This window comes from Ambystoma mexicanum, chromosome 3p (assembly GCF_040938575.1).
Source record: "Ambystoma mexicanum isolate Mex_15411 chromosome 3p, UKY_AmexF1_1, whole genome shotgun sequence".
NCBI lineage: Eukaryota > Metazoa > Chordata > Amphibia > Caudata > Ambystomatidae > Ambystoma > Ambystoma mexicanum.
Window position 1 is genome coordinate 1221311176 of NC_090925.1, and position 26954 is coordinate 1221338129.

At 46.1% G+C, this 26954-nt stretch overlaps 1 protein-coding gene across 5 annotated transcripts in view; it reads right to left on the reverse strand.

The window, feature by feature from the left end:
- SLC4A9 (solute carrier family 4 member 9) overlaps positions 1-26954 on the reverse strand; it is a 1170242-nt gene that overhangs the window by 523335 nt on the left and 619953 nt on the right. Inside the window, exon 1 of one of the 5 annotated variants that reach the window (XM_069652667.1) lies at positions 2994-3442. The exons of the other annotated variants lie outside the window; for them this stretch is intronic. Coding sequence (XP_069508768.1) covers positions 2994-3292 — 299 coding nt within the window. The 5' untranslated portion in view covers positions 3293-3442. Of the gene's footprint in view, positions 1-2993; positions 3443-26954 lie in introns of those variants that run through there. 5 annotated transcript variants of the gene reach the window in all.

Sequence of the window (26954 nt, forward strand, 5' to 3'; positions counted from 1 at the left end):
AGGATTAAATTCAAAATCCTTTATATTGTCCATAAGGCTTTCTGGGGTCTGGGTCCAATATACCATCAGCTGTCCCTTCGCAAATACCTTCCCTCTCGAGCTCTTCGCTCGTCTACCTCTAACTCCCTTAGGGTCAGTCGTTTCTCGAAGAAGCGAGCAGGGGGTAGATCTCTGTCTTCGGCTGGGGCCTCCCTCTGGAACTGCCTCCCTGCCGCTCTGAAACTTGAGGAAAACCATCTCTGGTTCCGGAAGCAGCTCAAGACCTTCCTCTTTGCTTCTGCCTTCGTTCCTCCTCTCCCCTGCTGATCTGCTCTCTCTCTTGGCACCGTGCACCTGGCCTACCTCCTGACTTTCGGGCCCAGGAACCCGCTCACCTTGCCACCCACCTGCACTGCCTCCTGGCAACCCTTGCACTGGGGCCTGTATCTGTAACCATACAGTTCTCTCTGCACTGACCAGACTCACCCTGTCTGTTGCCTCAAACCTAGCACTTGCCACCTGCTGGCTGCACTACTACTGTTTGTTGCTTGTTATTTATTTATTATTTATCTGTATTCCTTTGCACTTTCCACTTCTCCCCCCTTCCATGCACTTTTCCCCTTTTTCCCTCTCCCACGCACATTCTCAATGTCACTGGGCCTAGTAAGACCGTTGTTTTTATTCTCCCCTGTTACCCTCCCTTGCTTTGTCGCGCTCTGAAACACCTGTGTACGAGCGCGATATAAATAAAATATCAATATCAATGGCCAAGCCTGCCCGCGAATGTGGGCGATAATGCCATCATCATCAATGACGCTTGTAGTCCGGGGGAGCCCGCCGCTCCCTGCCTGTTCACACCCATCATTGGAGAGAGTTGAATGGTTAGCTCTCTCACGACTGGTGCCAATGTGGCTTTAAAGGAAACTAACCACTTCCCTACATAGACAAATTTTTAACAAATCAAACATGACTTCATGCTGTAGTTATGAAGCTCATTGGCACAAGATTGAGAATGAACTTGGTATTGATTAGGTTAAACTGCAATGTAAAGCAATCTTGATTCATAAAACCTCCAGAGAACATAAACAATTCATTGTAGTAATGGCTAAATTAGAAAGAGTCATAGTGCAGCTATTTCTCAACTGATTTTCACAAAAGCGTTTGTATTCATGGGGATGAAAGAAAAGCTATAAGCAATTGGCAACAGGAAAATCTATTGCAGTGAAGCCTTGTGATCTTTGAAAAAACACTGCAGACGCTTAGCTCTTGTGTCCCCTGCTCTATGGCAAGTAGACTGTGAGCTCTGGTGTTCAATGGGGAGATGGAAGGATTCGTGGCAGTACAAGCTTGTGATCATGGTCAAGTAGTGATTTGTGAGGCTTTGTTTTCAATGGGGAGGGGAGAAAAAATGCAGATGAAGGTGAATTGATTCACTAAAGTACAGCCTTGTGATCTTTGGCGAGCCGCACCTTCCGATGCATTGTGTTGCAGCCACGTGGAAGAACACAATCAGCACCGCAATCTCTACTGAGGCTTGAGGGATTTCCGTCAAGTGTGGCCGTGTGTTGGACAAACAGCACACCCTGAGCTTTTGTATTGCAATGAAGGGGAGGAATGGTAGCAATCAGAACTGAAAAGTGAATATGTTGTTAGAGAGCAGTCTTCTGATCTTTGACAGAGTGTTTTCTGAGTGCTTCTGCTGCATGATGAAACATGACACATCACACCATGCAGGGGCCTTTCTTCCTGTGCAAGGGTTCCTCCGCAACCTCACCCACCATTCTCAATAAAACATCCTACAAATGGGGACCAGCTTCTCCTACCAAGAGAATAGCCCTGAGAAAGTGATTGCCTTGGGGCAGGCTCGAGACTCAGGCGCTTGCATGTGTTCGTTTTGCTTCATAAACCCCAGCCCTCTCTCCAGTCTGTTATTTGAAATGGGATTTTTAGGGACCAGTCTGTGATGTAAGCACTTGGGCCACTACCCTCCCAGCGTTAGTGCATACAGATGTGTGTTACGTTTTGGGTTCCAAGAGCTAGAATAATACTTTTACTGGCAGGCCTTGAAATCACATAATAAAGTAACCTGACGATGTATATAAATCGTGATAGAAACACATCTAGCAAAGAGAGCATGGTTATATCTTTATTTTTCCCAATGTGAACGTGGGAGCCCCCTGGCAGCAAGCAAAGCAACGTGAGCCTAAACCAAATATCCCTTGGATTATAAAAACGGTATTTTCAAGATTTAAAGGCATGCAGTGAAATAAAATAAAAAAGGATTAGGTAATCAGCTGTGGTGATTTTTTCACACACCATGTAGCGTTATGCAGCCCTCCCATTTCTTATCACCCGCCATATTCCCCCAGGGGACTGCTGCGTCACTCCTCAATGGGAGCTGCTGTGCTGTCCTGTGCTTGAAGAATCCCAGGAATATGTTGAGCACCTAGCACTGGCAGGGCTTGGGAACAGCTGATCTGCGCGGGCAAGCCACATGGCACCTTTTCCCTGTCAGCTAGGCTGTGTGAAGGACGCGAAATAGCCCATCCGAACGGTCCGGCAAAATACGAGACAGTGTCCCACCCTAGATTACACACAGATCTCACCAACAGTGGGGTTTTTAGCCACTGAACCATTTCAACCTTTCATCAGAAGGCCTGCCACCTCCCACATCGAATACATAGCTTTCTGCCTCTATGGGGGACTTTCGACTTGTCACAGAACCGCAAAGCAACAACTAACTGCTCGCGGCTCAAGGCCTTAAATTGTCGAGTCAGAAACACCGTTTTTAGCATATGTCCACGTTTAATTTTTGTTTCTTTGTTATTTTAAAGAAAACACAGACCCTCCCATCCTGTCAGCAGTTCATTGTGGAGTACTGGCCACATATAAAGCGTGCCCGGGCGCTAAAATACCCTTCAGTCAAATACTGTTCACTAACAATGATGCCAAAAGCAGACAATTCCAGCAGCATTTGGGTCTGGTGGTCGCGTGCACATTAACACAAACAGTACCTCGCCGTTTCCCTCCATTCCGCCTCCTCGTTGACGTGGAAGAGCTCACTGAGCTGGATGAATAAGACCGGCCAGTCGCCCTCATTTAGCTCATCTTCGTCCATCCCCACCACAAAGCTGACCCGCTCTGCAGCGGCCGAGATCCTGGAGCTGAAAATGCTCCTGTTCGAGGGCTGGGTGATGATGAGGGAGTTTCTGCTGCGCAGACCCTCGGACCGGCCGCAGTTGCCATCGTCTTCCGGGGGTGCCAGGGTGTCCCCCTGAGTCCCGAAAGAGGCCTCGTCGCCGTCCAGTCTCATGGTAAAAGGCAGCACGCGTGTGCACACCTCGGCGTTAGCGTACAAGGAAGCAGCAACGACCACAGGCCAGCTCTCCCCTACCACCGCTGGGCCGAATCTTTTTTGTGAAATTGTTGTTGCCTTCTTTAAAATGGCAGGCGCTGGTCTAGACTGGAAATAGTCGAAGCGAGCCACTGGCGAGCCCAAAACACGTCTGAGGAAACAACAAACACGTCTAGTCAACCATTGGTAAGGCCTGATTTATCTGCTCAAGGCGAGTTCAGTTTGCAAAGGTTTTGTTTATCAGTACCTTTTGTACCCATGGCATGTGGGGGCGGAGCCTGGGGCACATAACAGATGTAACAGTTTTCTGTGACGCAGACTATTCAGGTAAGTGTAGGAAATAACCTCTACATATTTTTGGTACATTCTAGAAATCCATTTATACACCAGTTGTTACGATAGGCGTGTGTAGTTTTGTGCAAATGAGCATGTAAATAATAGCTGTGTGCGTTATCTGTCTCCATGGCAGGCACCCCATAACTTTTAACCTTTGATGCAGCTTGCGCCTAATCAAACCAGCTACCTTTTGGCAACATACAAATCAATTCATTTCCAAAATTCATGCCCGAGAAAGGCAGCGAGGAGCAAGGCAAAACAGCCCCATTTTAGAGCCAGCATTGGCAATGCCAATGTTTTGGGCTTTTGTGTAGGCATGGGAAAGGCACTTGACAGGCGTGGCCGTAGTAGTATCAACTGGCCATTGATGGTGGCAGGTGAGAAACTGGTACGAGTATCCGGCAATCGAACAGCACCGCCTTGTGAATGCCTAATACTTCTACACAAGCCAGAAGCTTGTTTTTCACACGACTTCAGTGAAGGACACGCACAGTGCTTATAAATCGAGTGGCTGAAGGCAGACCTTTCTAAGACTTTTTTTTATCAAACCAGCAGCGGGTTTACAAGTCCAATTAAGTCATTAACTCTCAGAAGAATCCACTTCAAGTGCCTGCCAGTGTTTTTTCAAAGCAAAGATTAAAGCAAGCTCAAAGAATTCCCAAGAGGTAGTGTTTTTGAGCGAGGGGCGGGGGGGGGGGGGGGGGTAGCAACTGGGTGGGAATGGCCATAGGGATTAGCATGGGCAGTCAGTGGGTGGGCAAACAAGCAAACAACACCTACAAGCTGTGTCTCCCTCCTCATAGGCCATGTCTCCCTAGCTGTACTCTAATTCAGTAGTTTCGGCTTATAGTAGCCCAAACTAAAAAGCATGAGTAGGAGACCACCAGCGGGGCGCTGAGGAAGATGGCTTTGGTGATGCCCCTTCAAGGGTTCAGCACGCGGTGGAGTGACGTTTCGGTCCGCCGTGTGCCTATAAATAAACAGGGTGTGTCCCGTCCATACAGAGCAACCAGGGAGCCCGAACTAGCAACAGCTCTCCGTGTGAGTGTTTGTTTGGGAGGGGGCTCACGGCAGAGTGTTTGTGCATATGGGACGCACATGTAACAATGGCTGTGTGAGCCGTAGCTCCATACCATGTCGGCCGGAAGTGATGACTAGGGAGTGGAACTGACCTGGGCCCACACACAGCGCCAGTGGCACAGTGAGGAGTAAAGATCCAGGCATCTGTTGAAGTGAAGCTGCAGTGCAAGGGGGACACATTCACCGGAAGGGCACCTCGCTGCACTGAGCAGAGAAGAGAGGCCGAAATGGTGTGCAAGCACGTGGCTATCAACACAAGTAGAAGGGGGCTCCAGTAGCACAGCAGCAGAGCGGAACACCGCACCCAGACGTATCCCGGAAAGGTGCCTCCTCAATGCCTCTGTAACTGCAGAGCAGCGGGTGATACAGGCTAGAGTAGGGGCCCAACAGAGACAACACCCGGTGGTTTAGAGGGCAACAGCCAGGCTGCCTGGGTGAGGCCTGGTGCTGGAGTGCGTGTCCCCACTGAGGAGAGACACACAGTGCCCTGGGGCGGCCACTCACATGCAGCCCTCCACCACTGCAGAGTGCCACCGGTCGGACGAATTAGGAGGAGCGTCCCTGCCGGGGAACAACTACAGCTGGGCAGTCAGTAGACAGCCCGAGTCACGTGACCGAGGAGGAGCCCACCTCACGTGACAAGTGACAGATTGAAGCAAATAAAACAGGGAATGCCCAGAAGGCGATTACCCAGTGCCACTGACTCCAGGCTGGTTGGATCTTACTTTGGCTCTGTAAGAACAGTACGAGAGTGAGTGTGTGAGCACCATCCCGACCACCCCATGTGCAACTGGAGGTCGGAACTAACACCCATCACACCCTTGAGCCACGGAAGGGAGCGAGTGCCTCCTCTGTATGAGGAGCGGCTGGAGGTGAGGAACAAAGCTGGAGGCTTCTCTATAACAGAGCAATGAGGAGTAAAGCCCTCGGTGAAGCAGTGTCACTGCATTAAGGGGACAGGACCATACCCCACAGCGAGCAAGGTGATATAGTCGGCATTAAAGCACAAGACACAAGCTGAGCGGTAGAAGGCGGGGACCAGGCTACAACCCAGATTTGACCAGCGGGCTGGACTGCGCTAATACCCCCATCTACATCTCCCACCATAGAGGATGGACCCTGGCCCCGCACTACACAAGGGATCCATTGCAGACTGGGGTGGAGGGGCAGAGGCACTCACAGGACTGTGCAGCTGAACCAGCGCCAGGCCCCCACTAGGACACAGCTGCATCAGTGTCCACTGCAGAGAGGGGCTGCAGCATGCAGACCCCCAAGGGTGGGCAACAAGAGCATTGAGTGGGAAGGGCGTACCCCACTGCCCACAGCAAAGGGACGAGCATCCGGCAGGACCTGAAGGAGGGAGCAGAGCAGAAGGTAGGGAGGCAAGGAAGCAGGAGGACTGACGGGAGGATGGCAAGGTTCCCAGTGGAAGAGGACCTCTTGCAGTTCTCCAAGAGAGAGGACGTGGGGGCATCCTGGCTGAAATTAGAGCACTCTGCAGCAACATATAAACCTCGCTCACGAAATTGAAGGAGAGAGTGGTCACGATCGAAGGCAAGGTGGAGTGCACAGAATCCAACCAACTGAACACTGATTTGCTGGAAATGCACCTTGATGCCCGTATGTCGGAACTGGTGATGTAGGAAGAAGTGGCCTTGAAGATTGATGACCTGGAAAACTGTGAGAGGATGAACAACATAAGGGTCATGGGGCTCAAGGAAAAGGATCGTGAAACGCCTGCGCAAGTAGAACGCAAGTGTAGAGGAGCAGATGTATACATCTGCAGGAGATCCCACCCCCTACTGTTTTGGAGACATGAGACCGTGCCTTGTCTGACACCAGCTATCGTACCAATACCACAGCGAGTATTTGTAAGAAGATATCCATTGAGACAACAGTATCAAATGTATCCACAAGGTAATGGCGGCCTGCAGGACGAGATCCCTGAAGTAATATGAGAACAAACTAAGAAGATGGACTGATGACATCACAAGAAGGTATGCAGGAGGTCCTGAAGTATCGAATGGAGACATTGTATGGATCCCAGAGAAGAAATAACAAATTAAAGAATTAAGTGAACCATAAAAGTATAAAGAAGAAAAGTACACTGTAGAAAATGCAGAAAAATCAGAAGCATGAAGGCTCCTCCTGTGACTGTGATTATATTGTATCTACAAACTGTCAACATCTTACTCTAAGCGAGTGAAACCCTACCTACTACCTGTGACTCACCATAAATCCATAAGCACGTGCGCTCCTGCAAGAGTGCCCTGCCGAGTGCTGTTGGGCGGAGGGACACTGCTGAAGAGACTCCTGCGACTGTGATTATATTGTATCTACAAACTGTCACAATCTTGCTCTAAGCAGTACGTTACTCTCAGACTCCATCTAATTTGAAGAATCTGATATAGTGCTTCCAACGCTAATTTTAAACTAATTATTTACATTCTAGAGTGAAACCCCACCTACTTCCTGTAACTCGCCATAAATTCTCCTGCAAGAGTGCCCTGCCGAGTGCTATTCGGCTGTTCTGCTGGACAGCTGGCAGCCCACAGCCCTGGGCTCTTTCGCAATTTTTAAATAATTCCTAAATTTACTATCAGCACATGCTGAAATTCGACTACTAGCTCATGAAAGTATATACCCTTAAAACTGGTATGCCCTGGGGGGCGCTATTGCGCACACAGTCTGATGCAGCGCACTGTGTGAGCTTGGTGGGAAGCATATGCTCGAATCATAAAAACTTGCCGAAAATAGCCGGAATCTTAACAGAAATTGCAGAATAGGGTTCCGAAACACCCAGCAACACAAGTGCGAATAATCGGCCCGATCAGTGAGCAAGAGCCGAGATACACCGTGTGGCGCACTACTTGCCTGGCGACGCGCAAAGACTACAGGCGAGCAGCATCCGAGGGCTCCTGGGACGCGACCAGCACCAACCTCCTCAGCACTCAAGGCTTTGCGGGGTGTGGAATCGCAGAAGGCTGGGGGCGATTCACTGTTGAGATAACCCACCCACCCCCACCAGTGACAACCCGCTGGTGCTCTGGTTCCTTACTGTTGAGCGCTAGCAGCATTCAGCGCCTGATATCCCCGCAAAGGAACAATAGAGGTCTGGAGCGAGGAGAAGAAACCATCTGCTAGAGAGATTAGCCTCATCGGATTGGCCGCGTTCCAACCGCCGTGCCCACAGGGGGACCCACGACACAAAAGAAAATGACGGTAAGCTCTCAGCCTAAGGAAACGCTGCTGCCGTACAGCAAGGGGGCCGGAGATAGAGCAGCTCAGCCTTAACGACCCACCCCCAGCACCTGCCATAATACGCGCGCAAAGTGCTGGGGATCAAAGAAACCCACAGAGGACCCGTGGACATTATAAACAGCCCAAACAAGATTCTAACAGCGAGCCTGGGACCCCGTGGTGGATGTGGGTGCCATCAGCAATATCCCACGAGACACACAGACACACATGAAGTTTGCGTGCCTGGCGACGAGTGCACAATCTTAAGTGTTTGGGAGCGTAACATGAATAAATTGTAGGGGACTGGGCATGTTCGACCCGATCACCTGCCCTCTACCATGGACAACCCTGCTCGACTAATCTGGGGGTAATATTGGACGCTGCCTAAAAAATAAAAAAAAATACAGCTGATCAGACTGTAGTGGTTAGCCATTTTGTTCAACTGCGCTTGTTCCAACCGGGCCAAAGGACAACAAAACATCCAGGGACAATTTGAAAATTCTAGTACTGCTATCCAGGGGAAGCAAGTCTACTGAGACGCAAGGCGCACACGGGCTGTATTGCAGCACAGCTGACTGTTACCCATGCCTGTGACATGTCCGCACAAATCTAGCACTGATCCCTGGATGAAGCGCACACGGCCCCAGCACCCAAGAAGAAAGCAGATTCGCTGACAACAGCGGACAGGGGGATACCTGCACAGCTGGCCCTGGCACTAACACGCAGCCAGTTAACGAAGGAAAGTACGGTCCTGGCGTGTGGCCTGATACCACAAAGGCGCTAATAGACTTAGTTACATTATTAACGCAGGACACAAACAAAATGTGAACAGAAACAGTCACACTCTGATAAGATACTGCAGTCTTAATAAACTGGTGTGATAACATAAGATGTGAAAGCTGAACCCATGTACAAAAGTCACGACTGCACCACCCTACAGCAAGATTGAATTATTACAGCAACTCCTTTTAAAGCAAGCAGCGCCTATTCAAACGCTACCAAAGGTGGCACCGTTGGAAGGGACTGTAGCATGGCAGAGTACAATGCCCAGGGGGGCAGGCCACAGGAAGGGAAAATGTGCTATTGATAAGTATACAACGGCAGTTACCAAGATGAGCACAATGAACAACGCAGATACTGAGCAGACCTCGCAGTCTGTGCCTCCAGCACCAACAGCCACTATGGACCCCTAGGAGGTGTTTGCATCAATGCAGCAGGGCCCAGAATGACAGACTGGACGGTATCAATGCTAACGTATCATCCATCAGAAACCAACTTGAAAAAGCCACTAACCGGATCACAGAGGTGGAAACGTGAATCAGCGCGAAGGAGGACACACTTGAGGCACTCCGCAATACAGTGACCGAGATGGCCAAAGACTTAGGCACTGTAAAACATAAATGTGAGGATTTGGAGGCTAGGTCACGACGTAATAATCTACGCATAGTCTGAGTCCCAGAGGAAGCACTTAAGGGTCCCATGGAACTAGCTGTGGAGGAAATGCTTAAAAAACTACTCAGCGATCCGGGATGGTCTCCTATGTTTGTGGTCAAACGGGCTCACAGATCACTGGCACCACGCCCCAAACCAGGTGCATATCCCAGACCCATCCTTGCGAGACTGATGAATTATAGAGGCAGGCACCTGGCACTGTGCACCATAAGGGAAAAACAGGAATTAAGAATGGACTTGAATGTGATCCGGATCTTCCCGGACTATACCCTGGCAGTTCAACAAGAAAGGCGATCCTTCACGGGGATCAAGAAGATGCTGCGTGACTGTAAAGTGCCATATGCAATGTTGTAGCTGGACAGACTCCGTCTATAACACAACAATAAGACATATTTTTTTCACCTTTCCGGAAGAAGTAGCTTCCTTTGTGGAGGCGAACAGCCCAACAGTACCCAAACAGGTAATTGGCTCCAAGAACAACAGTAGGAGTGTATCGCCATCAAAGAACTATGACTGAAAGCAAAGAAACAGACGACGACCTTGTAAGACTGGTGTGAGGCTACATTATCAACATTGATAAATTACAGTACACATATCTAACATAATGCCTCATGTTTATTATGTGTTCTAGAAACTAAACAAATAAGGAAGAAATGTGGGCAGACAGTGACTAATTTCTGGGCCTCTGCTACCACAGTAGCAACCCCCCCTCCCAATGCGGGTGCATGGTCTAGTTGGACAAGTTGGAAAGGGAGTTGTGAAGGACGACATAGTTGAAGTTTGGGGAACTATGCCAGTGGGGGAGAGGGGAAGGGATGTTGGTTTGGGGGATAAAGTTAAAAACGCACAGATATGTTTCAACTGCACACGCAAGAACATTAAGGGACGCGGGTATGATAATAACATGACCAAGGGCATTTCCGAGAATGGCTGAGAGAAATTCTAATGGACTCACATTACTGAGCTGGAATGTGAGAGGTCTCGGAATGCCAGTGAAAAAGAGGAAAATCATGGCATACATTAATAGGCAGGGTGCCCACATTGTGTATCTTCAAGAAACTCATCTGATGGGTCATCATGCTGAGCGGCTGGCGCCCAGTTGGGGGAGCCAGCACTTCTACACTACCTACTCTAGCAGAGCCAGAGGTGTGCTCACACTCATACATAAATCGGTACCGTTTTTGCACTATGCCTCGGACAGTGACCCTGACGGGCGGTATGTGCTGGTCCATGGAAGACTGGCCGATACAGAGGTACTGCTGATGAATTTATATGGCCCTAATATAGACAATCCAGAATATTACTCTCGGATATTTCAGAAATGTGCCAAATATTCAACAGCACATATTATTGCCGGCAGAGATCTTAATACAATACTTGATATCCGATTAGATCGAACTTCCACCGCCCCAAGAACACTCTCCAGTGCAGCACGGATGATAGATACCCATGTGATGGATTAAGACCTGCGTGACATGTGGCGATCCCTACATGGAATGCAACAAGCTTATACCTTTTATTCGTCCATGCATGATATGCACTCAAGGATTGATGTCTGGCTGGTATCACATAGAGTCCTGGGCTGGGTGACGAAGGCAAAGATACAACCCAGAACGCAGTCAGACCATTCACCAATCTTTATCACCATGCACATTCCCAAGGCCTCTCCACAGAGACCCCCATGGAGGTTGAAAGCATCTGCACTGACAGATCATGTATATAAGACCAGCAAGACCCAACACATCAACGAATACTTTGAGATTAATGAGGGCATGGCAGGCAGTCAGGTGGTACTGCGGCAAGCCTTTAAAGTATATATCAGAGGCATAGCCATGTCAACCGAACTCAGGGTACTCAAAGATATTCGTAGAGAACTGAGTAGATGTGAAGGCGATATTGTTAAGTTACAAGAAAAGTATCCCACAAACCCCACAATACAAACTAGGCTAGATATTAAGACACAACTGGAAGGATTCAAGACGGCAGTGGATCGGGAGATTCGCTACTTTGACAGACCTGCTGCCGCAAGGAGATGTGGGGAACAGGAAAGGCCGGGCAAACTCCTGGCAAAGTTGGTGCGAGGGGAGCAGGGGCACACATGTATTCCTTGCATAGCTAGAACAGATGGGGTTGTGGTAACGGATCAGAAGAAAATTGAAAGGGTCATTTATGATTTCTACTCTCTGTTGTATTCTCCCCAGAGCAACGCCACTGAAGATGATATAGACAGATACTTAGCGGGAATACCCACCACGCTCCTGTCCACTGAGACGAAGGAGATGCTGGATTGCCCGGTTACACAATCCGAGATAGCGGAGGCCATTAAGACCCTTCCAAACGGAAAAGCTCCGGGCTCTGATGGCCTCTGAGTCAAATTCTACAAAGAATTTGCAGGTATTTTTGGTCCCCCGGCTCCATGCTGTGTGGACTGAGGCCCAGGAAACAGGCAAGCTCCTAGAAACAACACGTGAAGCAGTTATAACACTGTTACTAAAACCTGGAAAGCAGCCTGAAGACTGTGGCTCTTATAGACCGCTCTCGCTAACAAACATGGGCGTGACAATATTTGCAAAAATCCTCCCTACGCATCTGACACCACTGATGCCGCACATGGTACATGAGGACCAGGCCGGCTTCGTTATGGGCAGATCCACGGTGACAAACATACACCGCTGCTATGATACACTCGCTTGCAAGTTGTGGCGCTAGCATTAGACATGCAAAAAGCGTTTGACACCATTTATTGGCCTTTCCTGCTCTGGGTCCTGAATAATTATGGGTAATTATGGGTTTGGTCCGAACTTTATAAGGTGGGTTAGAATACTATATGCTCAGCCATATGCAAGAGTATGGGTCTCATTACAAGTGAGGCGGAACAGCTTAACGGGACCCGCTAAAGCAGGCGGACCCGTCAAACCCGTTCCGCCTCATTACAAGCTCCCCTCGCGGGACCCGGTAAGTAACGCCTGGTCAAACCAGGTGTGCTTACTGGGGTCCCACGAGGGGAAGAGGGAGCAAACAACGGGCCGCTCGTAATCGGCCCGTTGTTTGCTCCCTCCCCCATTCCCATTCAGCCCTATGGGGGCTGAAATGGGAATGGGAAAGGTCCGGGCCCGGGTTCCTGGAGGGAGGAATTACCGGGCCCTCCGAACTCGGAATGGCCCAGTAATTCCCCATTCTGGGAACACGGACCCAGACCCGATTTTGGCGGCAGCCATGCCGCTAATAGCGGCATGACTACTGCCAAAATTGTAATGAGGCCCTATGTGTCAATGGAACACTATCAGCGAAACTTGAGTTAGCTGGAGGAACCCGACAGGGATACCCGCTATCACCCCTCCTTTTTGCACTGGTAATAGAACCATTAGCAGACCTACTAAGGGCTACGTACAGTAAGTTTGGGATCCCCCTACTGCACAAACTGGAGATTATCACCCTATATGCGGATGATATAATGTTGTATTTGCGGGAACCAGAATGCAACTTGGGGAAAGTCTTAAGCGCAGTTAAGAAATTCAGGAACTTCTCCGGCTAAAACTAAACTCAACCAAATCTGAGATGTTCCCACTAACAGACAACACACAAAAACCCACTGAATTGTATGGCCTGTTATGGGCGCCTATCCAGGTGAAATACCTGGGAGTTGAGGTAGCTCGCACACCACAACTCGTGCAAGCCCTAAACTATGCGACCCTGGCAGAGACACTCTGCGTCAAACCTGAGAAGTGGCGGTCTCTTCCGATCTCACTGATGGGCAGACTGGCCCCAGTAAAGATGATAATTTTGCCCAGGCTGTTCTACCTATTTAGCACAGTTCCTGTGTGGCCGGGCAGATCACTCTTTTCTAAAATTCAGGGTGCATGCACGATGTTTGTGTGGAATGGCCGACAGGGTAAGCTGGCAGGAACTCAGCAAGCCAAACGAGCATGGGGGATTGGCCACCCCTGACTTTGAACTATATTACCTGGCAGCGCAGGCTCATTACGCAACATATTGGGTGGAAGGTAACCCACTAGCGACTCAAACAACATACGCACTGCACGCACTGAACCCAACGACACTCCTAGACAAGGCTGCAGAGGCGAATACCAGAAATGACAACACCACAGATCCAACACTGATAACATACACAGCTTGGGCCAGGATGGCTGCAGGATGGGGGTGTGAGGCTGTCTACAACCAGAATATGCCATTGTGGGGGGTGACACACATCCCCCCGACTCAAGATGCAAAACTTGCTTCACACTGGCAAAGTAAGGGAATTAACCGATACAGAGACCTATTCCGGGATAAACAATTTATAAGCTGGGAGGAAGTCAAACAGATTGTTGGGAACACCCCCCTACAAAAACGACACTATCTGCGACTACGGTCGGCACTGGCAGATGTGTGAAAAACATGATGGTAATGTCAACCAGGCCACTCTCGCTCCAAGAGGCAAGACGGAAGTGGGAACAGGATTTAAATCAATAATTTACAGACAAACACTGGTCACAACTGTGCTACCGGGCGAGAAATGTGTCATGCAACTCACAATACTGACTGATACATTATAAAATAATGCATAGGACCCACTACACCCCCGAAAAACTTAAGAGGATGTATCCAATGTCTGACGGGAAATGCCCCAGATGCAAAAGCGAGGATGCAGACATATTGCACATGCTGTGGTCATGTCCTCGCCTGACAACATATTGGACGGAAGTATGCGCTGCGATAGATAATATGTCTGATCAGCCCATTGAATGGAGTCATACTGTCTGTCTACTGGGAACAGTTAGCAAAATGAACTCTACCTGGCGTAAACTACTTAACCTGGGTTTACTGTTAGCTAAAAGGGTGCTATTGATGAAGTGGAAATGCAAAGAGTCACCCAAAAGGAGTGATTGGGAAAGGGACATGACATGGGCAAATGACAGTGAAGAAGTGTATATTGGCCTATTACCTGTCCCTAGTCGCCCCAGAGACATATGGGGCAGGTACAGTCAATACCCCTCTGATAAAAGTACAGAGGAAGAGCATTCGGAGACACAATAACTATGTATGTAAAGTGTACCCCACAATAAGTGATGCTGATTGAAGATAATATTGACTGTATGGGCCTCATTACGACCCAGGCGGTAAGTTACCGCCTGGGCCGTGACTTTACCACCATGGCGTAAACTACGTTTACGCCATGGTGGTTGGCGGACTTACCGCCCCATTCCGACCTTGGCGGGGCGGTAAGTCCCCAATCCCCATTTACCCTTCCCCATTCCCATTTTTGCCCCATAGGGCATAATGGGAGTGGGGAAGGCGTTAATTACGCCACCGTAAATTACGGTGGCGTAATTAACTCCATGGTCCCTTAGCGCCATGGATTTTAACACCCGCCAAAAGCGGGTGTTAAAACCTCCATGGTGCTAAGGGACCTCGTAATTGGCGGTAAGGGGTCGGCGCAGCTAACGCTGGCGTAAACCCCTTACCGCCAGGGTCGTAATGAGGCCCATAAGTTGTATTGAAAAGATGTTGTATCTGTGCAAGTTAATATAAAGTTTAAAAAGAAAAAAACTGGTATGCCTTTGAATTGTGCCCAATTGAGCTCCGATAGTAAATCATCAGCCTTTGACACACCAAGACACTCCTTACCAAGAGATAACATGGCAGAAAAAAAAGAACACAAAAAAAGGGAAAATCACACGATCAACTTCTTTGACATCGGACGTGTGAGATTTATGGCTTCCCATGATCGGGAAACAAATCAACAAGCCCGACATGACTGAAAAAGCTGACCAGTTACTTGAAAGAGTGACTCCACCTAATGAATTGAAATCATCATTATTTGCTAACCCTGAAGCCTCTGTTACGGACGAGGAAATTCTTTGCTGTAATACTCAGGTTGAAGTAATCTCAATGGACGAGCAAGCAATGTCTGTTCACCCTCAACAGTAAACAAGTCTCACCTGGTGCAAAAAGAACATTCCAAAGCATACCATTTTACTCCGAAATAATAAAAAATAGGACTTCATTCCAAATGAACATGGCTCCTACGCAGTCTGATAAGGCATGTAAACGAATGACGAATGCAGACAATATAAAAAACTACCATAAAAATTCAGATTTGATAAACCTTGAAACGGAAAGCATAGCATCTGCTAATGGGTTTATATTGTCAAGTCAATCCAATATATCAAAACCGGAAGCTCTTTCAATCCAAACCATTAATGATTAACAGAATAGAATGAGTAATGATCACAATTCAAACCTCTAACAATCACCTGTCTTGTATGATAATCAAAATGCATTATTTGTAAGTAGCCCAGCACAATCAGATACCTTATTTGCCAATCCAGTGGAGAGAACCTCATTCGGTCTGACACCCTCCTTAAATTCAGATCACGAAATGACGCAGACAGCAATGAATATGGCCCTTTTCAGTCTCACGAAACTATTCAAAAACCTGGATGGAAAAATGAATGATCAGCATATTATATATAACACAACGAATATACGCTAAACTGGAGCCTCTATCGAACATATATTCTAGCCAAACAACTATTGAAAAAATGTAAACAAAAATCAATCAACAACAAACCAAGAGGAGAGTGCAAACTGTAAACAACTATTAAAACATTTTGAAGATGCAACCATGAAGAACCTCCCGCTATCTGAACCCAACCAAATTAAAACTACAAAAGGAACACAAACTGCCCCATCTGAGATCCTAAGCACTGATGCTCTATACGATATGTTCTCCTGCCCCAAAAAGAGGAATCAGAAGCAAAACACTGAGCCTATTAAAACACAACTAATTGAACAAAAAAAGGAAAAAAATCAAAAAACAAAGAAATGAAGAAAAAAAACTCGAAATCAAGTTTAAAGCAGTTTGTTAACAAAATAACAATAAGGGAAGCCAACCATGAAAAAGAGCTGGATAATAAGACTAATAAGCAAGCTATAGCTGGGGACGATGCATCTCCGAACTGTGAATTAAATAAGATATCTAATAATAAAGATACCTCTCTCTCTGCTGAAGATCTGATGAACATATCTACATGTTTAGTAAATACAATAACAGAAAATGATAAAATTGAAATAAACACTGTTGAATCTGATAATGACCAGATCAAGCCTATAACCTCAGCTGAGAAACACTCAAAAGAAGAATCCAATAGCTTCATGACACTCGGACAAAAAGAAACGAATAGAAAGCAACACGAGATACAGAAATCAACAGAACTTTCAATCTTATCTGAATTGAAAAATCTAAAAAGAACCACCATTGTGGAGAAAACCAAACCTTAGGCAAAATTGAAGGTAGATCCCCGGCCCAGAAACGAATGAATGTAACACTGATGACAACATTGTAATACCAAGACGAGATAAACTGGGTCGAGCTGCCACTTTACAATTGACAATGATCGGTAGAACTTGGAGAGATCCCTTTCCTAATTGATTCACAATATTAGAGAGCTTCTGGGAAACAGACAACCTCAAACAAATTGAATCCAGAGATACTGACACAATTTACATGAAACATAACAAAAAGAAAGACACTGCAATATTAAATATCTTATCATTCACAGTGAAGGAAAACATTTGGAATTGCAGAAAAGCTCTGAATATTTTAGGCTTTGAAGTAACCATTAATAAATCCTATACAACCAACAGAGAAAGCAAATCCAATTACTATCCCCCTGAAAGAGATTATGAAAACAGAAATTAAAGAGACCAACAATTACGCACTCACTGCAAAGGTTCTAAAGGAAATGTACAAAGAAAAGTGTACTCAGGCCCTGATAAAAATAGAGAGCACTTGACAAGATGGGCTTGGCACCAAGAGGCGATAGATAAAACCAACCACACAAACAAACAATAGCATCAATTGGAAAATTAACTGTCCAATGTTATTAAATGGAACACGAGAGGTTTCTCCCATTTATTAAGCAACAACTATGAATGCCCGCTAGATAACTACAAATTAATTTTACTGCAAGAGACATGGATTACCCTGAAACCAGTAATCCCAAACTATGACATCTGTTGGATTCCTGCCATAAAAGGAAAAAAGGAAGACCAGTAGCTGGATTATTAGCTGGCTTGTGTCTAGATTCTGGAGGAAAACTAACTGCATGGAACTTGCCTCACCCATGCATTCAATTACTGAAAATAGAGTTTGAAAGGAAACATCACTCTTCTTTAAATAACATTGCGATACAAAATGTGTACTGGAACTCTGCTATTATAACTGATACTCTCTTTCTAAAACATATAATTGACCTACTTGACATGATAGAAGAGGATCCACTAACATACTCAATAATTGTCACTGGAGACTTGAACTAAAATTGTATTGCTGCAAACTTCAATTTATTACAGCAGAAAGGAAAAATCTGGATGAGCCTGATGAAAGAGAGGAATTTTATCATCCTTAATGGCACGATGTCTCTGTCATTAATCTTGAAACCAACATGGAAAAGGAAAGATGTATATATGCTCAAAATCTAAATGTGATTGAATCTTTCAAGATCATTGAATCATCGAAAAGTCACAATAACATGATGGAGATAACCTGGAAATGTCATGAACCATCGTGTGCGTCCCTTCTGGACTTCCTGGTCCCTGACCCATAGGGGATTGAATATAGTGATCCTTCCAACATGGCGCTCGAAACAGAATGCTCCTGGCCAGACTCTATGCTCCACGCTGCACGCTCTACAAAACAGACACGCACCCGCGGCTCTGCGCGTCTCAACGGTACTGCCTGCTGTAGTCGGACGTGTGTTGCCAGAGTTCGCTCGGGGCTCTCTTTTGATTCCTGGTTCCGGGTTCCTTGAATCCCCTGTCCTTCCGCCCATTCCTCTACCTTACCTCTGATGTTCCTGGATTTTCTTCCGTGCTCGGGTCTTGCCGTTCCGTGCCTCCGAATACAAACTTCATTCCTTCCTGGTATCCACCCTGGACTTCTGAACGCTCCCGGAAGTTGGATAGAAAACCTCACGCTGGAATCCGAGGACCAGCGTTCGGGTTTGTACAAATCCCGGACCGTGAGAAAGAAGACATCACAGAAGGTCGCAAGCAAACAACAAAAGCAGGAGAGAAGGGGAGAGACTTGTGACAGGAAACTTCCCATGAACCTTCAAAGAAACCGATATCTGGGTGATCTCCCATTAAACAATGGTCAAAATAGACTTAGCTGGAGCTCTGCGAAAATAGATCACTTATTGGCTAAGTTAACCCAGGAAAAACTTAATTAAAGAAGCAAATAAAATAAAGATGAAATATAAAAATATCATCAAACAAACACTAATAAAAAATAAGCAAATAAGAAATGAAAATACGCTGAAAGCACTGTGCTCCAAATACAGTGCACACATATGGCAACTATTAAAGAACACACACAAGAATGGAAACAATACATTACTGCTAAATGCAATAAGGGAGAAAAGGTGGCATGAACATTACAGCAAATTATTCAATTCAATATAACTGTCTAAAAATACATGTGTACCATCAGATCTACATGTTCTAAGTATAGATCAACTGGATATCTTCCTAGTTATCAAGAAATTAAGTACCCCACGAGCCCCTGGACCTGACGGTAATTCCAAAACCGTCATAAAACAACATCCGGAGAACTGGACCAAAGTATTATGTCACATATACAAGACAATAATTATAATTGGATTAATATCACCCATATGGAAATAATCGACTCTCGTACCAATATTTAAAAAGGAGACAGAAGCAACCCAGCTAACTATGGCTAAAACAAACTAAATTAAATGATCCTTTTCAATCTGGATTCATTGCAGGTATCGGAACTAACCCAAATCTATTGATCATCTCAGCACTAAAAGAACAATCGAAAAAAAACAAAGACCGTTATATATTGCTTTTGTGGACTTCCATCAAGCATTTGATTCCATTAATACAATTAAGCTATGGGAGAATGGGAGAAACTAGAAAAAGCAACTTGCCCTAACTGTATCATAAATGCAATAAAGCACCTGTATACTGATACTACTATTAGAATCAAATTAGATGAACAAGGTCTGCTATCTGAGCCAATAATTACCTTGCTAGGCCTAAAACAAGGCTGCATACTGGCAACATCACTTTTCAATTACTACATTCATGACCAGCACTGGAAGGAAATTAAATCCAACCCACCGAAAATTGGAAAGCAAACAATATCATATTTACTTTATGCAGACAACCTCATACTGATTGATCAGATGCCCATCGGGCTGCAGCGACAATTAGACGCACTACAAAAATATACACAAATAAATAAGTCAACACTGACAAAACTAAAGTCATGTGCTTACTTAACAAAAAAAGATCTTCCAAATATTGTGGATACAAATTGTCTCTTGGAAGAGCGCGACTTGAGGTTGTTCAAGAAAGTAGATATCTTGGAGTAACTGTTAATAATAATAACCATGATACATTTTATAAATCTGAAACCTAAGCGAAAATGAAATCACTAACATCACAAAGCAGAGGAATTCAAACTATGTATGGAAAATATTCAATAATGCCATCAATTATCTTCTACAATCAGAAGGTAATACCTACAGTGATTTATGGAGCAGAATCCAAGCTCCCCAATACCAGCCAAAAAGGGATTACATCGAGGGCCTTTATTGGAAATTCTTACTGCCTGTACCCACAAGTTTCCCTATTGTGATAATAAGGCACAAACTTGGTTTTACTAAAAAGCAGAGTCTGGTGGAACATGATATCTCATTATAGAAAATGCTTTATGCTAGATGAACATAAACAAACCATAATTCCAACCATATCACAATCTATCATGTCAAAAACCTGGCCGCATTTAGTAAATTGGACAACTTATTGTAAAACTCTGTTGGAAAAAGCAGATATATCAATTGAAAAACTAATAACGAACCTTGATAGTTCGAAAACTATGGGATTATGATTGGACTCTGACTTTAACTGAATCTAGAGAATATAGGATCTACACAATTTCTGACCTCCAATTCAAGAAAACAGGTGTGATACCAAAATACCTACAGAAATGTCCTGATCCTCAATATAGATCACAAGTAATGCAATTGAGATTTGACCTCTGGCCAACCAAGAAAGTGTTGGCACAACGACAAAAAGACTTGTATTTCAATAAAAGTTGTAGATTCTGTAAAGCTAACGGAAATATTGAAACACTTAAACATTTGCTAACTGAATACAAAAACTTGGCAGAACTTCACAAAGAATATCATTTTAACTTGTTTAAGGAATATAAAAATCTAGATCAATCATCAATGTGGAATATGATCATTAATGCAGAATCAATATCTCTGAACATTAATACAATAAGAATTCTTGATGTTCTAAAATTGTAACTCCCAAACTATAAATCTCCTATTCCTGCAGTTCTAATCTTGGAATATAGAAATGAATGTACTAATGATGACACATATACCATGTAAGAGCATTGTACATCTCTGAAGCGTTGTTCTTACTCATAGAATTAAGGTGAATAGCGAAGGTACAACTGAGAATTAAGATGTATTTTAAGTATGGCTTTGATGATTACGCTAGATATAGTAATGTAAATTATGGATTTTAGAACTTTTAAGGCTGTCAATAATGCTTATACTGATGATGAAAATTATATTTATGTTGAAAAACAAGACATGCAAAAATATCATACAATATGGAATCATAAAGAATTGATGATGATACATGTAAGTGAAAGGCGTAATCTAAGGCAAACCACTTTAAAATAAAAAAAATATAAAATAAGAAGCATGAAGGATGTACAGATGCTGAAACGCAAGCTAGATCAAGTCATTGTATAGGCTAACTACAAGTAGTGAATATAAAGCAGGCGAAGCCACCATTGTATAGAGGCTGGACATTGGGATCATGAAACAAATAAGCCAAAAACCATGAAAGGGCAATGAAAAGCTGTGTCACCGTAGAAAAACAGGTTGCTGAAGCTGCAAGGCTGTCTGGACTGAAGTCAAGATCCTAGAAATTGAGATCAGCTATCAATACTGAAGAAGAACATGTTCGCAGCGGATGAATTCTCTCACGTTAAGGTGCAAGAAGGAACACAGTTGTTGCCAAGTCTTAATTCATTTAAAAGCATGCAGAATGAACAGAATCGTGGCTGAAAATAGGGCTTGAACTTGGAGTTCCAGATACGATAGCAAGTCCCTTCACTCCCGTTGAATTCCTAGGACGAGAATACTCTGCAAAGCCAAGTACAAACACAATTTCATGGCAGAAGGCATGGGTGATGAGAGATGTTGGGCTAATTGGGTGGTGAGGTACCTTCATGTCTTATCTCCCTGCACCTGGGTCTTGACTTATGTGTTGCTAAATTAACCACATGTTCCAAACACAGCACAAGCATGCCAAACCAATTGTATTAGTCTGTATAATTAAGGACGTATAGCTTGAGAAACCAATGAAACACTGTGTAACTGATATTCCTTAAATTACATGTTTGAAGAGGCAAGCATAAGTTGTCCAACTGAAAAAGGACAGCCAATAACAATCCTAGCTCCTATATGATTGCATATCTAGATGTTTCCCTAAACCAATCCCGACCCCTGATAGGTTTTTACTATTGCCACGTAGGGTGACATCAGTACGATGCACAAAAAATATATAAGTGTATTTTGTGCAGAAATCGTGAGAATGAGCATCCGTCCATTGATGTTAGTTGTAACCTCCCTGTTTTAGATCATTGTTAATAAAACAGTGACTTGCCATCTTCCTGAGTTTGTCCGGTTATTTGGACTCCAAATTATTCTGGTGTAATCCCATCGTGTAACAGATGCATGTAACTAAGGGCCCAAAGCTCACAGGGTATAGGCGAATGTGGACCTACTGTTCAAGTCGGAAGGTGGAAAGGAAGTGCAACTGGAGCGTGCCCACAGAGGTGGAAAGCCCATTAATAATGGGCCCAAGATCCTTCATTGCAAAGTTCCTGAGGTATAAGGACAGAGTACAGGTGCTAACCAGAGCCAAGGTGCATCAGGATTTGAAATTTGAAGGCTCCAAGATCAACATTTTCCAAGACCTCCCAAGCTTGACACTATCCAAAAGGAGAGACTGCTGCCCACTAACAAAATGGCTCATGGAACAAGGGTTCAGATATCGATGGGCCTATCCCTTCACCTTGCAACTTGAGTTGAAGTCAGTGAACTACCGGATAACATTGGCGAATGAGGCACAGCAAGCGCTGCACCACTTAGCGTCAACCACAAAGAGACCTGAGGAAGCTTCCGATGGTGCAACGGAGAAGGCTGAATGATCCTGAGACTTGTCAGCCTCACTGCGTCCGAGAAGAGGAAGAATTGGACACATATATATGAGTCTCAATGGATCATCCCCGAAAAAGCGCACATGAGGCTCCAGACAGATGCGCAGGGATCCCTAGAATGACCAGTATTCTCTGGGCAGCTGAAAACTGGATGCCGAGGTTCCTGTGAGAGGGCCGACATGGGGTCATAGGCCTTACACCCTAAGTTCCCCTCGATAGGGGAAAGGGCGTTTCACAATCTCTGATGGTTAAAATGTTGATTTGTTGTTTAAGGTTCAATTCATGGCAAGCAGGGAAGGGTAGGGGAGGAGGGCTGGGGGGCGAGTGGGGGCTGAGTTAGGGAAACAGGAATGGTGCATGTCTCAACATCAGTCAACAGGTTGGGGGACTCAGGTGGCGGCAGCCACTATAGAGTTGAGGAGGGAAGGTATATGGCGGGAAGGGCAATGATGCAACCACAGGGCCCAGTGCTCACTGTGGGCACTCTCAACTCTAACACAAAGAGGTCACTAGTTGCCTGAGAATTAAGAGATGCAGGATTGGATACATTATTCCTACAGGAGATAAGATTAAAACCTGGGAGGAGAGACCGATCAGGGGAGTGGATATACAAACATTTTACGGGGCCTCCGGGGAAGTTAAATGAGGCAGGGTGGGTATGGTAATGCACAAGCGTCTGAACCTGATGGGGATGGTGACAACTAAGAAGCTTGAACTAAGAAGCGTGAAGGTCGGCTTTTGATGATGCAAGGCGACCTGGATGGCCTCAGACTAGTGCTGGCGTGATTTACACACCCAACCAGGACCAAGCGGCTTTGAATGCAGTAGCGCTGAACAAGGTCAGAGCATTAGGGCGAGATCTCACAAAAATGGGGTGCGGACAAGAGAGTGCACAGAGTCTCAACGCAAAACCCACAGGAAGTCAAAGGTGCAGAGAGACTGGGAACCCTGGGTTTGGCTGTAGAAGCGAGGGGGCTCATAGACGCATGGGGGCATTGTCATCCCGACCAAAAGGGATGCACGTTTTATTCCATACCACACTCCACCTACATACAAATCGACTATGCACTACTGAATAGGGACCAGAGCGGGCGACTGGCAAGCTGCAAGCACAGATCAGTGGGCTGGACTGACCACAACATGGTGTGCATGGGGATTGATGTAGTGGGATTAGCAGGGCAGACACCCAGTAGAGGTGCACCGAATCCCTATAGTGAGACAAGGTCTTTGAAGAACAAACCTGCTGGGAGATAATTGAATATTTTAAAGCAAACGGCACGGGGGAAATGGCCATAAACACAGTTTGGGAGGTGGGAAAAGCCACATGGAGTGGTTGTCTAATGAGGGAAGGGGCCTGGAAAAAGAGGGAGAGGAAGCTCATGCAGGAAGCCCTCTGGACAGAAATCAGAAAGGGGGACTAATGGTTGGAAGCGGGAGAAGAGTAAGCCGACTCAGACTTCCAGGCCTTGAGGCTAAAGCGAGCCGAATTTAAGGCACTGGGTCTACGGCACACACTCTGCAAGCTAAGGTTCCTCAAGAAAAAATTCTATACAAAGCAGATGGACGGTTAGCAGCTAGACTGAGGGAGCAGCGGGCGGAAAGGTGGCTCTCGGCGATAACAGAGGAAGTTGGGGTGGCACCAACTAGGACTGATGAGATAGCTATGGTTTTGCACATTACCACAAATAGCTCTATGGGAGTGAAAGCAAAGCAGGTGCGCGACTGCCTGGGAATAACTTTGGGATATAAATATGGGGAAACTAACTAGGGAAGAAATAGATAGCCTAGATGCCCAATCATGGCAGAAAAAGTTACCAAAGCCATAAAGAGCGTTCCATCGGGAAAAGCATCAGAGGAGGATGGGTACACAATAGGATTTTATAAGCATTTTGCAGACACAGTCCTGCTGCAAATGGTTAAGCTTAATATTCTTGAAACCGGGGTAGCACAACCATTTTTTAGCAAGACCTTAATATCTGTCATACCCAAGGAAAGAATGGACCCCGGCCTATGTCAGTCCTATCACCCGATATCCCTGCTTAACTTAGACAAGAAGATTTACATCTGAATACGAGCCACCAGACTGGAAGTAATGATTCCCAAACCCTATACACCCCGATCAAGTAGGGTTCATCTGGGGTGACAAGGAGTGGACGCAATGAGGAAGATACTCAATGTAATGGACCACATGGCCTGAGAGGGAGAGACTTTGCGCTGATTAGCGACTAGTTGCCAAAAAGGCATTTGACTGTGTCGAGTTGAGGTTTATGTTTGTGGTCCTGGACAAAAAGGCCTTCGGGGAGAGGGTGAAGAGAGGCATCAGGGCACTATACATGGACCCCAGCATGCAGACAGTAGGGAATGGCAAAACATCTCCAGCGTTTAGCCTCCAGAGAGTAACGAGGCAGGGATGCCCTCTGTCCGCCCTACTGTTTGCCCTCGCTATGGAGCCGTTGGATGTCAAGATAAGAGGCGACAACGGGGTTGAAGGACATAAGGATAGGTGACTCCCAATATAAATTGGACATGTACACCAAGGATAAGCTTCTCCCCGTGCGTGATACACTCCAGGCGGACTACAGAGAGGTAGTAGACATGGCTAGGGCCACCACATGCCCCTCTCCACTGAGCCACATATGGGCACCCCCAATAAGAGATGACATACAGGACCCACTTCGGTTCCCAGACTGGTATGAGGCAGGCCTAGAGAGGGTGGCACATGTTGTAAAGGGGACAGAGTTCATTGAGCTGGGGGCCCTGGAAGAAAGCCTGCACATTGGGGCTCTCCCAGTATTCAAGTACCTGCAGTTTAAGGGGGTGCTAATGTCGCCTAAATGGAAGCAGCTCTTCCAAAGGGACCTAACAGCCACAGAGACAGTGCTGAACATGACCCGGTCAATGAAGGGCTTAATCTCCAGACTATATCAATCATTGCTAGCAGCGCACATGGCGGAGATTGACACAAACAAGAGGAGTTGGGAAAGAGACCGAGTGGTGAAGTTTGAAGAGCCCCATTGAAAAGCTATGTGTATGAATACCCACTGCACCTCCGGAGCATGTCAATACAAACTCCACAGCATAAAACTGCTATACGGGTTGCCCAGTGGACCATATCCGCCTGTCTAAGATGTTCCCAGGGATCAACCCTAGACGCTGGAGGAAATGTGGGCAAAAGGCAGACTACTGGCTTCTGTGGTGGGCGAGCCCCAAGATGCAGAACTATTGGAGGAAGGTTCTGGGGTGGATAAAGGCCCTAGATGGGAATGAGAGGCGACTCGGCCCACACCTGGCACTTTTTGGGCTAGAAACGAGTGATGAGGACAGAAGACGTCTCCCTCGCATTGTGCACTTTCTTCTGCTAGCAGCCCGCACAGGTGCCGTAATACGCTGGACACAGCCGATACTGCCAACGGACCAACAATGGGCGATGAAGGCAAGGGACATTTACGACATGGACAATTTAACTGGTGCACTCTATGTCCGTAAGCCGTCCAACGAGATGGAATGGGCTCCCTTACTGGTTAAATACAAAGCCCGGGTAAGGGAGAGGGCCTTGCGGAAGCCTCTGATCACCACACCCAACATACAGACGCGGTCGCCCAGACATACTCCCTGTGAAGCCCATGTGAGTTCCCTGTCCTTAGCAGTCGACTTCAGGGTAACGAAAAGATGGCCCTCATCTATGCGCTGGGTCTCAGGAGTAGAATAACCACCTGGCAGCTACCCTGGTGAGGGTTCATAGAGGGGGAGGTGGGGCAGAGATGGTTGTAATTTCTTTTTTTCAGATGTAACCCCGCTAAATGAGTAGACATTGTGATCATATGCGTTGAAAAGACGTCCATGAAATGTGTTTTGTGGTCTTTAAAGCTTTCATGTATATGAAACGGAGTTATGGAATTTGGTTTGAACAAAAAAAAAATTAAATTAAAAAAAGCATGCGCAAGCAAAGCGATTAACAGTGCTCAGTAGGGACAGAATTAGGGCAAAGACGTAACAGAACTCCCCACAGCTGCCAGTCTGGCCCATGTCCTTGGGGACACGTTACCCCAATGCTGTTTTTTTTATGCAACAGCTCTTTGACTTCTCACCAGATGGGCTCTCGTTCTGACGTAAAATGTTGGATTGCTTTGGGGTTCACCGAAATTAGTAAAGGTAAGCCAGGCGTAGATCGCTTTCACACTGTGCTGTGCCCAGAGAGGCGCTGCCCCCTGCCTCTCCTCACTGGCGATG